The 14,464-nt window shown below is 37.9% G+C and overlaps 1 protein-coding gene across 2 annotated transcripts in view; it reads left to right on the top strand.

Moving 5' to 3' along the window:
• Positions 1 to 5,277, top strand: part of TRPM6 (transient receptor potential cation channel subfamily M member 6) — a 102,126-nt gene extending 96,849 nt beyond the window's left edge. For both annotated transcript variants that reach the window (XM_042452252.1, XM_042452251.1), the window contains 2 exons: positions 1,682 to 1,788; positions 4,873 to 5,277. In XM_042452252.1, the coding sequence (XP_042308186.1) occupies positions 1,682 to 1,788; positions 4,873 to 5,009 (244 nt within the window). In that variant the 3' untranslated portion in view covers positions 5,010 to 5,277. The remainder of the gene's footprint in view (positions 1 to 1,681; positions 1,789 to 4,872) is intronic.
• Positions 5,278 to 14,464: the final 9,187 nt, after the last annotated feature.

The following is a 14,464-nucleotide window of genomic DNA, read 5'->3' as shown; positions in this document are numbered from 1 at the left end:
AAAAGAAAATCCATATCATAACAACATTGAACATATATCCCTGAGCATATATTTTCAGAAATCCTGGATTTATGACTGATATGCCAATTGTATTCTTTAATAAAAATTGTAATAGCATTCAATAGTTATATTTTGGTGGGCCAATATCTGTCTTATTTCATTTATAAACTGATAATTGAGAAAACCTTTGGGCAAATCAAAGGTTTAAAAATAATTTTCAGACAAATTTTAACACAAAAATCTCAGCTAAAGCTCAGCACACCATTTGGTCAACGTTTCCTGCCCTTTCTAAGGAAAGTGTGTAAAATCTGTATACATATGGCACCTTTATCCGGTTACATTGCATTGTATTAATAAAACTTTGTCTGATAGATGCTGGGGAGTTGTGAGACAAAAGAGTCTCTAGAACAGTGGTCCCCAAACTGTGCTCCTTAAGGGATTTTGGACTTCAGCTCCCATAATCCCAGACTATGGGCCAACATGGCTGAGGCTTCTGGGAGCTAAAGTCCAAAATCTCTTAAGGGGCACAGTTTGGGGACCACTACTCTAGAACATAAGTAGATTCATTCTCCTAGGACAGTGGTCCCCAAACTCCTTTGAGCTACTATCCCCTTTCTTCTTGGATAGGAAGCTCACATTACTTTGGCACAGTCTAGTAGAGCCCATTCTTTCTTGGAAAGATAGAAGGAGAGGGAAGAAAAACTGACTCTTTCCCTGGTTTTGAAATGTGGTGTTGCACATGGGAAAAAAATGCGCAAATTTTGGGAAGCATTTTTTGTGTACACTTTCCTCGAGAGTCTTTATCAAATTCTTAAGAATATAATAGCCAATTGTATTAAAAATAATGAGTATTGATTGTATATTTATTTAAAAATTATATTTATATTTAAAATATATTATAATTATTCAGTGGTGGTACCACATGCTTAGTGACATGATGCCACAGGCTTAGTTTTCTTTTTAACAAACTAAAGGTCAGAATCTCAGAAAAAAACAAAACTGGTTATAATTTGAAGGATCTTGTATGACTTAATTTACTTGTAATGCACTTAAATATCGAGCTTATTGCTTTTTATAATGATAGTAGACTTTCCTACTATTTCAGGAGTGTGTCAGTCCAGCTAATTTTTCCCCAGTAGAACAGATATTTTCAATGAAGCAAAGAGGAAGCAAAATATATATTTTATATGAACAAAGAAACACCATAGCTTTTTCTGGGTTTTTCAGGCTATATGGCCATGTTCTGGAAGATTTATTCCTGAAATTTTGCCTGCATCTGTGGCTGGCATCTTCAGAGAATGGTGACATGGAGGTGGTGGCATGGAGGTGTGTGGTGTGTGTGTGTGTGTGTGTGTGTGTGTGTACACACACACACTATATTTGTATAATCTTAAGGCCATTGCTTTATTTGACTTTGCAAGGTAGTGGGTAATACTGTCAGTCCTCCATATTCATGGATTTTACATCCATGGATTCAACCATCCATGGCTTGAAAACTGAGAAAGCAAATATTTTATATAAAAAGACCATTTTACTACACCATTATATATAACAAGACTTAAGCATCCATGGATTTTGGTATCCATGGGGGGTCCTAGAACTAAACCCCAGCTGATACCATGGGCCCACTGTATGTAGAACATAAGCTATACATTCATTGGAACTCTGTTATTTCTTTCAGATCTAGAGGGATGGCTTTTGGACCAGCAAACCTTGGAGAAGAAGCAATCAAAAACTTCATTTCAAAGCATTGCTGTAACTCTTGTTGCAGGAAACTGAGACTTCCTGGTATGCATTACAAAAACTCTGCATGCTTCTGAACAAACTATTCCTGAGAGCAACTTGTTCTTGAATCTAAAACCTTTGACGACATGCAATCTATTGGTCACATTCTATTAATTTTGTATTATTTTCAGCATCTTGTCTTTCTACTAAACTTCTAAGATAACAAGACAGATCAAACACACACACACACACACACACACACAGTATTTGCAAATTTGTATCAGTTAGAAATACAGTTTTAAAAAGTAATAAATAGTATCAATCAGTAGAAACTACTTTGGCAAACATGTTAGCTTCAAACCCAAACTCTGGGCTGCAAATTGTTGTTGATGATGTTCTTGTTGTTCTTGTTGTGTATATTTAAGTTGTTTACAGTTTATGTTGACTCTTAAGGCGACCCTATCACATTGGTTGGGGGGTTGGGATGATTTTTTCTGAGAGGGTTTGTTCTTGCCTTCCTTTGGAGCGGGGAGAGTGCGATTTGCTGAAAGTCACCCTGTGGGTTTCCATGGTAGAGTGGGGATATGAACACTGGTTTCCAGAGTGATCCAACCATGCTGGCTCTAGGGCTGCACATTATTATCATCCCTGTCTCACTGCATGGGGCACATGTAGCTTTTACAAACTGGGTCTCCTACTTTTTGGGTTTGTATTTTTACCCCATTCTGCCATTTGTAATGTTTTCTCATAGCTGGGAAAAACAAAGATGGTATCCTGAAAGTCACCAGGGCTCATAGAGTAGTGGAAAAGCCAGATTTGTTTGGGGGGAAATGCGGTCCCTCAGCAAGTGTTTGTTTGTTTGTTTCATTTATATCTCGCCTTTCTCCCCAGAGGGACCCAAGGCGGCTCACAGATAAAACCTTTAAAATTATTATAAAATTCAAACAATTAAAATGTTTATATATAAAATGACATGAAATATACACAATATAAATACAATATAAAATCACCTAAAATATACTCATGTTAAAAACAGACTAAAAACCCACCTGCTCCATAAAACCACTCTGCTATGTATTATGCACAGAAAGCCTGCTGGCATAGAAATGTTTTTACTTGGCAGTGAAAGGCCATCAGCCTAGCCTCCCAAGGAAGGGCATTCCAGAGGGTGGGAGCAGCTACCGAGAAGGCTGTGTCTTGTATCCTCACCAGGTGAGCCTGTGATCTTGAAAGGACTGAGAGAAAGCCTTCTCATGCAGATCTTAGGGCTCTTGTATGGATAGAGACAAACCATTTGGACACTAAAAGCAACTTGAAACATCATAAACTGATAAAGAGAAGATGACATTTTAGATACATATGAAATGGAGGTTAAAAATTACACGTGTCTGGATTCACTGCAAGAATTCTTTTTGGAGTTATTTCAACTTTTTGTAGAATTGGCTCAACATTCAAGTTGTTGATTTTGCAAACGCTTTGAAATATCCTGTCAAGTTTAATTGTTAGTGCAATAGCTAAAGCAACAGGTTTAAATGTTGAAATAAGCAGCACAAAGAACCCCATTTAATAGAGGTCATCTAGTGGTGCAATGGAAGCAGGTCTCACAGATTCAGATTGTCAGGACTTTTTGATTACCAGGAACAATGACAACATCTGCGCCCCCACCTTGTTACTGATTAAGGTTCATTAGCTTTAGAGAAGACCTGTTCCTAGTAAGGATGAAAACAGGCAGACTTGGTTTGTTCACATGGAACAACTTTGGGGGGTTATAGCCATTGGGATTGGCAAGATGCCCTCAAAATCTATTCTTACACCATTGCATGATTCATATTACTTTTCATATCATTAATAATGGTTATCTTCTTTTATTTGAAGAAGATTAAGAAGAGAACTGCTTCATGATACTCTGTTTTAGGGTTGATTCGGTGTACTTTTTTGCTCTTGTTAAGAAAATTTCTCCTCTGGGTGACCCTGACAACTAATATATATGGTGTTCAGAATAAACTGTAAGGCAGACAAATGTTGTCCACATATTTTCCAGTTGAATTTATAAGACTCCCTTAAAATGGAGAGTTGGCAAAGGTATGAAAAAGCTACACATTGTGAATTTAAGTGATGTAATAGATTCACGTTGGGGGAACTCAGGGGAGAATATGGAAATACCTGGGGATCCTACTTGTGGTCTGTGTAGAATAACATGCAGAATTATGTGTTGAATGTGCTGTGCAATGCATGTTGCATGTTAGTCTTGTCAATCAAATGCCTAATTGAATGCACACATAAAAGAGTAATACTAAATACCCTGAAGTCAACAGATTGCATCTGATCTTGGAAGTTAAGCAGTGCCAGCTCTGGTTAGTAGGATGGGAGGCCACCAAGGAATACCAGGCATGGAGGTAATTGATCAGCAATGTAGGAAACACAAGGACTCAGCTCAGCTTTGATATTTTTCTGGTTACTGAGCATGATGCACAAACTCCTGGTGCTTTTCACACCTCAGGATGTAAATTTGCTATTATGGACACCAAGAGAAAATGGGTCAAAATATCCACAATATAGCTGGAATCAACATACTTATTTTGATAGATATTATGTTCTACAAATCTCTATGGGGAGTCTATAAACAGGTTTTTCTTAAGGTGGCCCCTCAATGGCCATCTCTACATTCCTTTCTTACAGCAACTTCATCAACCTCAATCCTATTACTGTTTTGAATTTTCAGCATTGGGAGTTCAAAACGTACGATCTTCCAGCTGTTGTACTTCAAATCCCTAAGGTTAATGGGATTTGTAGTTCAGAAAACACCTGGAGGATCACACCATTCCTACATCTGCTGCACCCTGTATTTTTAGTTTCATGGATGTTGCAACAGGAACGCATAACCTACATCATTCATAATGAAAGGCCAAGTGAGCCTAATAAAAGGTTGAAAGGCACAAAAGAAAAACCCACTCTTACATCCACTGAGAGATTACTTTCTCTACATTTTTTGGATTTATCATCTATCTAATGGAACATGGGAAAGACAACAATAGAAGCATCTTGCCTTTCTCTTCTGTACCATATTTTAGGGTGACTCCTACTTCTTATTCTCAAGAGCTGGCTCTCTATGCTGGGTGATCTGAGTTTTTTGTGATTTCTTCACAGATCTGAAAAGAAATGACTACACACCTGGGAGGTTCAATCCAGCTTTTGAAGCTGAAAATGAAGCAATGGCAGCAGCAGGAGATGAGACTGTTAACAATTGCAGAGATGAACCTGTGGAATTTTGTACCCGATTCTAATGCTAAGAGTTAGCAGGTTGGTTCTAGCCTTTTGAACACCTGAATTATACCTGATACTGAATCTGTATGTGGAAAGAAACTTGAGGCACCCAAAAATTTCCACCATCCATTTATTTGTAAATGAAAGAAGTGAAAGCCATTTACACATATGTGAGTGTGTGAAGAAATCTCCAGTGAAAAAGGAACCACTTTAGTTACTGCCACCGGAGCACTTTGTTTGTATAGCTTTCTTCACAGATTATCATTAAAGCCACTGAGATCACTTGGATGTCTGTGACAGCGATTGAATTTATGTAGGTTTTCTAAATGTTGCTGGTAATAAGGTAATAGAGAAAATTAGTGGAATGATTATTAAATAGACATTTTCCTCATAGCTGCTGTTGAATTCTCTTTCTCAGCCTTCCTCCCAAATGAATCTTCCTTATGCAAAATGCTTGGGACTAGAACTGTTTTGGATCTGAGAGTCTTTCAAATTTTGGAATATTTGCATTTACATAATGAGATATCTTGCAGATGGAACCCAAGTTTAAATATGCAAATTATGTATGTTTCATATACACCTTATACACATATCCTGAAGGTAATTTTGTACATAACATTTTTAATGATCTTGTTATTAAACAAGGTTTCTGTACACAGAACAAAGGTGTCGCTATCTCAGCTACCCATTTTGGGATTTTGGTGTATTTTGGCTTTTGGAATTCTGGAGATCAAGCATGTAGTTCCAATTGAAAATTGTTTAGGAACCATAGCAAAAACGCTGCTTGTTCCACTCTCTCCCTTCTCCTTTGCCCTTTCCTGCTGCTCTTCCTCCTTTTCAAGCTTAAATGCATCTGAAGTGTAAAACACAGGAAGCTGGATGGTTAAATGCCTGTACTGCAGCCATTCACTCAAAACCACAAGGTTGCGAGTTCAAGACCAGCAAAAGGGCCCAAGCTCGACTCAGGCTTGCATCCTTCCGAGGTCGCTAAAATGAGTACCCAGACTGTTGGGGGCAAATTAGCTTACTTGCTAATTAGCTTACTTGCTGTTCACCGCTATGATCTTTGGAATAGCGGTATATAAATAAAACATATTATTATTATTATTATCATAACTGGCACTCCATCATGCTTCTTACCCAGAAATCAGCACATTATTCTGCATATGTTTTATATATTATATATGTAACAAATATATATTACATATATAGTTGTGCCTCAGAGGGTAGAACTAGTTCTAATGTTTTTAAGTTGCAAAAGGTAGATGTTGATTGAATATTTGTATGAATGTCTTGAATGGAACCAATTGCCTAGAGAAGTGGTGGAGTCTCCTTTGGATATCTTGAAAAAGAGGTTGGACAGTTATTTGCTGGGGATGCTCTAGCCGAAAATCCTGCATTAAGAATCAGGTTGGATCTGATGATTCATAGGGCTCCTTCCAACTCTATGATCATTTACACAAGTAGGATAGTATTTTCCCTCAATATAATTATTCTTTTCTTTGAATGTTAACTGAAGCAGGGCCACATTTACCAAGTGCTTTCTCTTGTTGGTCCAATAGTGTAATGGGAGAAGATGTACTTGTGGAACCTCTGCCTTCAGTCAAAGTTTTATATGGACAGAAATGCTGTCTCTTTGGTAATATAGACATGTTTCCATGGCACAAAATGAACAGGGTTCTTAATCCCTTCAGCATTTTGATTAAGATATACATTGTTTGATATATTTTTCTAGGATGGTTTAATCATTGCAATGAAAGGACAACAAAACAAAATACAAGAGAATGCAGAAAAAAATCATTTATACAGTTATAGAGCCATGATCCCACCTTATCTGGCATGGCTGCATCCTAATGTTTTGTAGTTTTGGGAGGCATTAGAGCTTTCTAGCTGAGAATTCTAATTACATCTGGCTAAACTGCCAAAAGATTCAATAGGATGTTGCCATGATAGTTAAAGTGGAACCATGGTACTATAGATGTGTAGTGTGAAAAGACTCAGGAACTGAAACAGTAATATTAGTGCTGCACAGAAAGAGGCAATTCCTTTGTTATCTCTACAATACAAATTCCCCTTAAAGGGAATGAGACCTCACTTCCAGACATTTCCAGTGGGGATGGCTGCAAATTGAAAAGCAAAACAAGAAGCAAGTAAAAACTGAAAGAGGTGTTGATTATAAGGGGGATGTGAGGTTAGTGTTTCTATCTCGCTGCTCCCAGCTTTCAGAATGCTTTTGGATCACAGTTAAGAAACAACAACAAAAAATTCCCTAAAACAGAGAGTTTATTAGTTTATTACCTTGGAGAAGGAGCAAATTCTCTTTTCTAATCATTGGTTGTCAATGGAATAAAAGAAAGTATATAGTGGTAGAATTCAAATATATAGCCATGTTAGTCTGTAAAATAAGTATGTAGAGAGACCTTGTAGCACCTTTGAGACTAAGGGTCGGAACAGACCAGTAAATTAAGCTGCCTTCTGGGTAGCTTGGGAGCATGGTTCCAAGCTGCCTGGATGCTGCCCAGCCAATCACACAGGGGTGGCTTCATGACACTGCAGTGACACTGCATTTACACACTGCATGCCACCAGAGTGTCATAAAACCAGCTTCTGGCTGCAGTACAGGTGGCAAAGCTGGCTTTTTGCTGCCCAAAAAAGTAGCAGCTCTTTGTCGCTCCTTTTTCGGGCAGCTTCAAAGCAGATTGGGGCAGTGACATGTGTTCACTGTGGCCCTAATCCATCTTTGGAAGGGGCAGCTTCAAGCCGCCCCTTCTGCCCATCTATTTTGCCCCAAACTAAAGAAAGAAGTTGACAGCATGAGCTTTCGTAGACTTAAGTCTACTTCCTTATCTGAGAAAGTAGACTTAAGTCTACAAAAGCTCATGCTGTCAACTTCTTTAGTTAGTCTCAAAGGTGCTACAAGATTTCTCTACATACAGAAAGCATATAGGGAGACAATCATGGTAGCACTAATCCACCTCCTTCATTGTAAGAGACACCTTTAAAAATGTACACATATAATACTTTATTGCTTTTGGCCAGTGGCCATTGCAAAAGCTTTAATAATGTATGTTTTTGGAGAATGTCGGGCTCTTCCCATTATCATTCCCAGTCTTGACAAAATCATCAGCAATGAAACCTTACATTATTCAAAGTATGACATTGTTATGGATAACTGTGAACATTATTCTGTGTTCAAACATTACCTTAAGGGCTTTTAGAGTCTTTTTCCCATTGTACTGATTTTGTTTTGTATTTGCTTCAGTCCTCTAATTTACAGGCATATTTTTCTGATCAATATTTGAACAATTTGTAAAAGCTTTGCTAAAATGGGAAATGGGGAAGGGAGGCCTCTTGTTTGCCTAGTGGACATTAATTATGTTAACAAATATATGAAAATACAGTGGACCCTTGTTATATGCTGGGGTTTGGTTCCAAGATCCCCCGTGTATAACAAAATCCACGTATGCTCAAGTCCCATTACATATAATGAAATAGCAAAATGGTGTTCCTAATAAAAAAATGGAACATCAAGGTAAATTTATACTTTTTTGGAACATTTTCAAACCGTGTATGCTTGAATCCATGTATAAAAAATCCGTGTATAAGAAGGGCCGACTGTACATTGAGGTTGCCAAAGAATAGATTGTATGGAAATGTGACTTCCCTTATAGAAATTTTAAAAATGTCCAGTTTTTACAACATGATACATTGAATTTTAAAAAGGGAAAAAACCACACACATTTGTATTGCAAAAGCACCAAGAAAAAAAAGATATCTGTGTCTCCACAGAATGACTGTGGAGGTGTTCAGTCTTTGCATAGAATGATATTGGAGTGTCAGCGGATGATTCCAGTTCATCCGCTTTGCTCTTCTCCCTTCACCTGGTATTTTGGGGTACAACACATGCTGCACTCTGTTTTACAATTCTCTCTCTCTGTATGCGTGTGTGCACATGTCATTACTTGAGGTTTTGGAAAGGATATAAATTCAAGAGAATGTCAGATGCAGTTTTAGAAATAGTCTCTTTATATTTGATGTGGAATAATGCCAGGGAATAGGTTGTTTGCCTATACATTAAATCACTCCAGGTAATACCTATTATGTGAATAAACTCCCTTAGTGCCATTGGATAAGCTACTTTCTGTGAAATTGCACATTTTGTGGCCACTTTGCTAAATTGGATGCAACTCAGCTAGCAGGCAAATAAGTCGTGATGTAAGAGTAACTATTTACATAAGTAGCCTTTTAGTCTTAATATATACTGCACAAATGAGGACCCTGTGGAGAATCTTAATTCATTTCCTACACTGAGTGACCATAATCACTTGAAATGGTAGCCATGTCAACAACTAACATTGGGGGAGTAGGGAATGTTCCCATTTATATGCTGCACTGAATTATGTGAACCTTAGTTTTATATACAGCAGCTAATTATCACATGTCCTTTTGAGCATGCTTTCCGGCCTCTCTTCTTCCCAGGTTTTGATTTCAAACCCAGTGATGATGCTACAATGAGAGAGGTAGCTGAATCCACAGGAATGGTTATTAATAACAATGTTGACCACTACTGCTGCTTTAAATGGTGCCAGGAGTATATTAGACACAGTTAATGTTGTTGCTGTTATTATATGTGAGGTGCCATTACTATGAATTCTATTTTATACAAAATTGGCTGCTGCTGCTGCTGCTGCTGCTACTACTGCTGTCATTCAAAACAAAAACAAAACTACTCGGATCCTGTAAATTTAAATTTAGACAGGGAGATGCCAAAGGAAATAGAACTTTTTGAGGCATAACATTTGGCTCATAAAAAGATTGCAAAGATTGATATCTTTCAGTTACACTTTCTCTAGGATCATTTACAGCATATAAAAATAAAATACAGCAACATTAATACTATTTACAGTATTTATAGAAGACAAGTACTCCCTCTTTGCCATCTGACATCATCCAGCCTCAGTGGGAGAGAAAGGCCAGCCAGCTCCATCAGGCCTGGCCTAAAGTAAGAAGAAGAACCCTTCCTTCATTCCATCTGCCATGGTCCAGGCCTCGGAGGGAGAGAAGAACTGCTGGATTTAGCCCCCTTCCCACTTCCATTCCCTTCTCCTTTTGTGCCATGTCTTTTTAGATTGTAAGCCTGAGGGCAGGGAAATGTCTAATTAACTATCTCTGAGAATCTTTGTGGCCGAAGAGCAGGATATAAATACAGTAAATAAATAAATAATACTAAATAACAGAAGCAGCATAGGAAATCAGCATAAACCAGTTTTCCTTAGCTATCCTCATCCAGCTGCCTCTGTCCTCTAAGACAGGCTGGATTGGCAATAGGAGAACGCGAGTTCTTTGAGGCATCATTCAGGTTTTGGAATCCAAGGATACTTTTGGGCAACCATCTTGTTATCTTTGGGAAGAACTATAGCTTATCAGTGCTACCACTAAGGTTCCACTACAGTTGGCCCTTCCTATCCACGGATTCTTAATCCACTAATTCAAGCATGCACATCTTGAAACTATTCAAAAATATATAAATTCCAAAAAGAAAACCTTGGTTTTGCCATTTATATAACAGGCACCATTTTACTATGCCATTGTATTTAATGTGCTTTGAGCATCCACGGATTTTGGCATCCACAGGGCGTCCTGGAAGCAAACCCCAGTCAATACCAAGATCACACTGTACTATGAAAGCCCATTTTCTTGTTACCACCTGCACTGCCTTACATCGAAGGTGGAGAACATACAATCCTTGAGGTATTGGTGGATTTCAGGTCCCAGCAGTCCTTGACTGCTTAGCCCATGGTGGGGGATAGAGGGAGTTGCAGTGTAACAACATCTGTAAGGCCACATAATTTCCACCACTGCCTACATGACAGGCACCTGAAAGAGATCCTCCAAGAAAAATAATTTAACATATAGGCAAACTGATATGGGGAATATAATTTAGCATATTTCAGTCTATGCTCAGGATAGTGAACCCATCCACCTCTCCTCCTTCCCTCAAAATAAGGGCCTCAAGAAAAGCTGTTTATGTTACACCCTCCTATCCAAGGCTGTAATAGAAAGCTATTCTTGTCAACTCCATAGAACTGGTTGACAGTGCTATGCAAATCAGTAATCCGGTGCACTGTTTGATCTGTTCATGACTATAGATGGAACAAGGTGTACTTGTCAAGATGTACTAAACTATACATAAGTACCTATTACATAATTAGATAACCCTCCTTATGACATGGATTTGATGTTCTTTTAGATTAATGCAGTGCAAAAGGATTCATGAAGTTAATAATGAAATACAAGGATTTTATTTTTTTTTGGTACTGATATTGATTTGCTAAACATAGATGTCACACATACAGAACAGAGACTGCTCCCTCACCCTACAAATTACAGATGTTTTGCTTGTCACTTGGAACAAATTAACTTTAGGTAAAGGTAAAGAATATATTTGAAATGGGACCAGAAAGATTAAGGTGTACTGAGGCAGCTGGTAATACCTCACTTACAAACTAGAAATTACACACAGATCATTCCTCAGAATTTGTTAAAACATAACACAAATTCAAAATATTTTAAAAACATATTGACTAAACTGTCTTCTGTAGAGAGATAATGAAGTCTGCAATAAATTACAACTTCTATAATTCATATGATTCAACTAAAAGGAGCCTCTGCGGAAAAAGCTTGATTTCAGGGATTGGGGAATCTTTGGATGTAGTTGGACTTCATCTCTAATAATCCCTGTCTGCTGGTCACACTAGGCAAGTCTGATGGGATTTGCAATACCATGAAAAAAGCTGGATGACTGCAAGTTTTCTATCTGTCACATTTGTTATTTTTTTTATGTTGTAGCCTGTGTGATCCTGATTTTTTCCTTGGCAGGGTGTGATTTCCTGCTCTGAAAGGCAGTCAGACCAGATTATCATTTACATTATCTGCAAACCTATGGAGTTGTCCACATGGGCTAAAAGATATGGCCCAGCCCCCTCTCAAAACCTACCTGTTAAGATGACATATGTGGACAAAACAGGAGGGAAATGCACCCAAGCTGCACTCCTGGATTTAACACTGGAACAAAAATATCCTGGTTTGCTACAGAGCAAACAAAGTCAAGGCATTTTCTTCTCTCATGTGACAGTATTGAATATGGAGCTCAGTTTCTGCAGTGACCAGTTGCATGCTGCACAGCTACAACCATGTACAACCAAATGATCAGTCAAGACTAAGTACAGCTTTTATAGTAAACTGTATAGTAAACTGGTAATACATGGCGCTGTAATCTCTAGGGTATTGTGTAAATGTTGCCATTAGTGCTGGGATTCATGTGGGAATCCTAAAGCAAGAAGGCTGTGTTTCATGGAGAACACAACAGCTATCAGTTTCCCGGGCTTGGCCTATGCAACAGATCACACCCTCCATTTCAATTCATGAAAGCTGCCTAGCAGATAAATGTGATGCCTTTGTGAAAGGAACAAGGAAGACATGTTTCCAGGCTTCCATCATGAAACTCGTGATTATTTTAGCATAAAATGTTTTCATTAATGGCTGCCAGGGAACCAAACAGAATAAAGAGATTCAAAATGGGTCCTATTGTATTTGCTACTTAATCTGCCACTTGCTTGGAAGTATCTAATTTCAAAGGAAGAATTCTTAAGCAATACTTCACATTCATTCGTGCAAGCTGAGCAGATTATCCTTGAAGATGTCAAAAGATGCAAATCTTATATGGACAAATTTACTGCTTGTGATACGCAGGACTGACATATTTTTTGGTAAACAGAATTTTAGGATTTCTTTTGATGAATCATAATGGAGGATTAAGGCTATATGATTTGTTCATGTTACACAAAATGTGCATTTTTGTTTTCTACATTTTTGTTAATTTAGATATGCATTTGACTACCACATTAAAATATTTTAAAAGGTAGCTGTTTCTTCACCCAGAATGTATAAGTAACCAGTGAATATAACTACATCAGCAGAATGTTTTCCAAATCCAAAAGTCCACCATTTTACCATTTACAGCTATATATCATTACTTAGAGGTAAGTGTCACATGATTCAGTGTGACTTAATCCCAGGTAAATGTACAAAAGATTATAGCCTCCCAGTAAATGAATGCTATGTGCAATGCAGGTAACATATTTAGCTAATGTGAATGAAGATTCCTACTCGCTTACTATATATATATATATATATATATATATATATATATATATATATATATATATATGTATGTGTGTGTGTGTGTGTATGTGTGTGTGTGTGTTTCCTTACTGAGTTCTACACATACTTCCTTGGCCTGGTATATACTGTAGGCAGATACGCATATATGCATGGAGGATTATCTCTTAAAAAATGGATAGTGGTGACACTCAGTTGAATTACTACTTTTATAACAGTACCACCAGAGTGATGGATAATATAAAGCAAAGAAATTCAAGCTACAGTGCTTTGCAGAAGAACTCACCACTTTATCCACATTTTGTTATGTTATGACCATATTGAAATGAATTTAATTGATGTATACAAGCTATTTAACACTAACATTTCCAGATATGTTTGTTGTGCCAAAATAAAGTAAATAAAAACAAGGTGTCACTTGTTGATGATACAAATATTCACACCCTGATTTAATACTTGATGGAGCCACCTCTGGCAACAATTGTAAGTCTTTTGGGAAGTGACTATAAGCTTTGTACATCTGGATTCTGAAATGTTTACCTATTCTTCCTGGCCAAATTGCTGCAGCTTCTGCCAGGATGGATGAGGACTGTTGACAACCAGCAGCTTTTAAGCCTTGCTACAGATTCTCAATTGGACTGAAGTCCACAGTTTGATTGAGCCATTCTAAGACATTCAGATTCTTGTTTTTAAACCCCACCAGCATTACTTTGGCTATGTGTTTAGGGTCACTGGCCATCTGGCCAGTGTACCTTCCCATCCCAGGTACCCTCAGCCTTAAACAGCTTTTACTCTAGAACTGCATGTATTTAGCTCCATTCTTCTTGCCTTTAAATCAGTTTTCCACATCAGGACAAGCAAAAGAAGCCAAAAGAAGCCGCTGTTCTGTGTAACTGGTGTTCTCAGGGCAATTAACTTTATCAATACCACACAAAGCATTTTGGCCTTCAAGTCACATTGAATCATAAATTGGTCTTATCACACAGTTTTGGTCTCATTACACAACAGGACCTTTTGCCACATGGTTGCTGTGTCTCCCACATGCCATGCTGCAAACTCCAACAGGATTTGGTGTGGAATTGTTCCACCAATTGCTTATGTCTTGCCACTCTTATATAAAACTTTGTCGAACATCCATGTGGTAGTTGTCACATGGACATCTCACCTGTGGGTTTCTCTACCTTCTTCAGACTTAGCATTGGCCTCTTGGTTGCTTCTCTGACCAATGTCCTCTTCACCTGGCTCCTGGGGAGCAGCCTTCTTTAGGCAGGGTAATGGTTGAGTAGTATTTCTT

The sequence above is a fragment of the Sceloporus undulatus genome, chromosome 2, assembly GCF_019175285.1.
Source record: "Sceloporus undulatus isolate JIND9_A2432 ecotype Alabama chromosome 2, SceUnd_v1.1, whole genome shotgun sequence".
NCBI lineage: Eukaryota > Metazoa > Chordata > Lepidosauria > Squamata > Phrynosomatidae > Sceloporus > Sceloporus undulatus.
The sequence above is the reverse complement of the archived record's forward strand: the minus strand, read 5'-3'. Positions and strand labels throughout refer to the sequence as shown.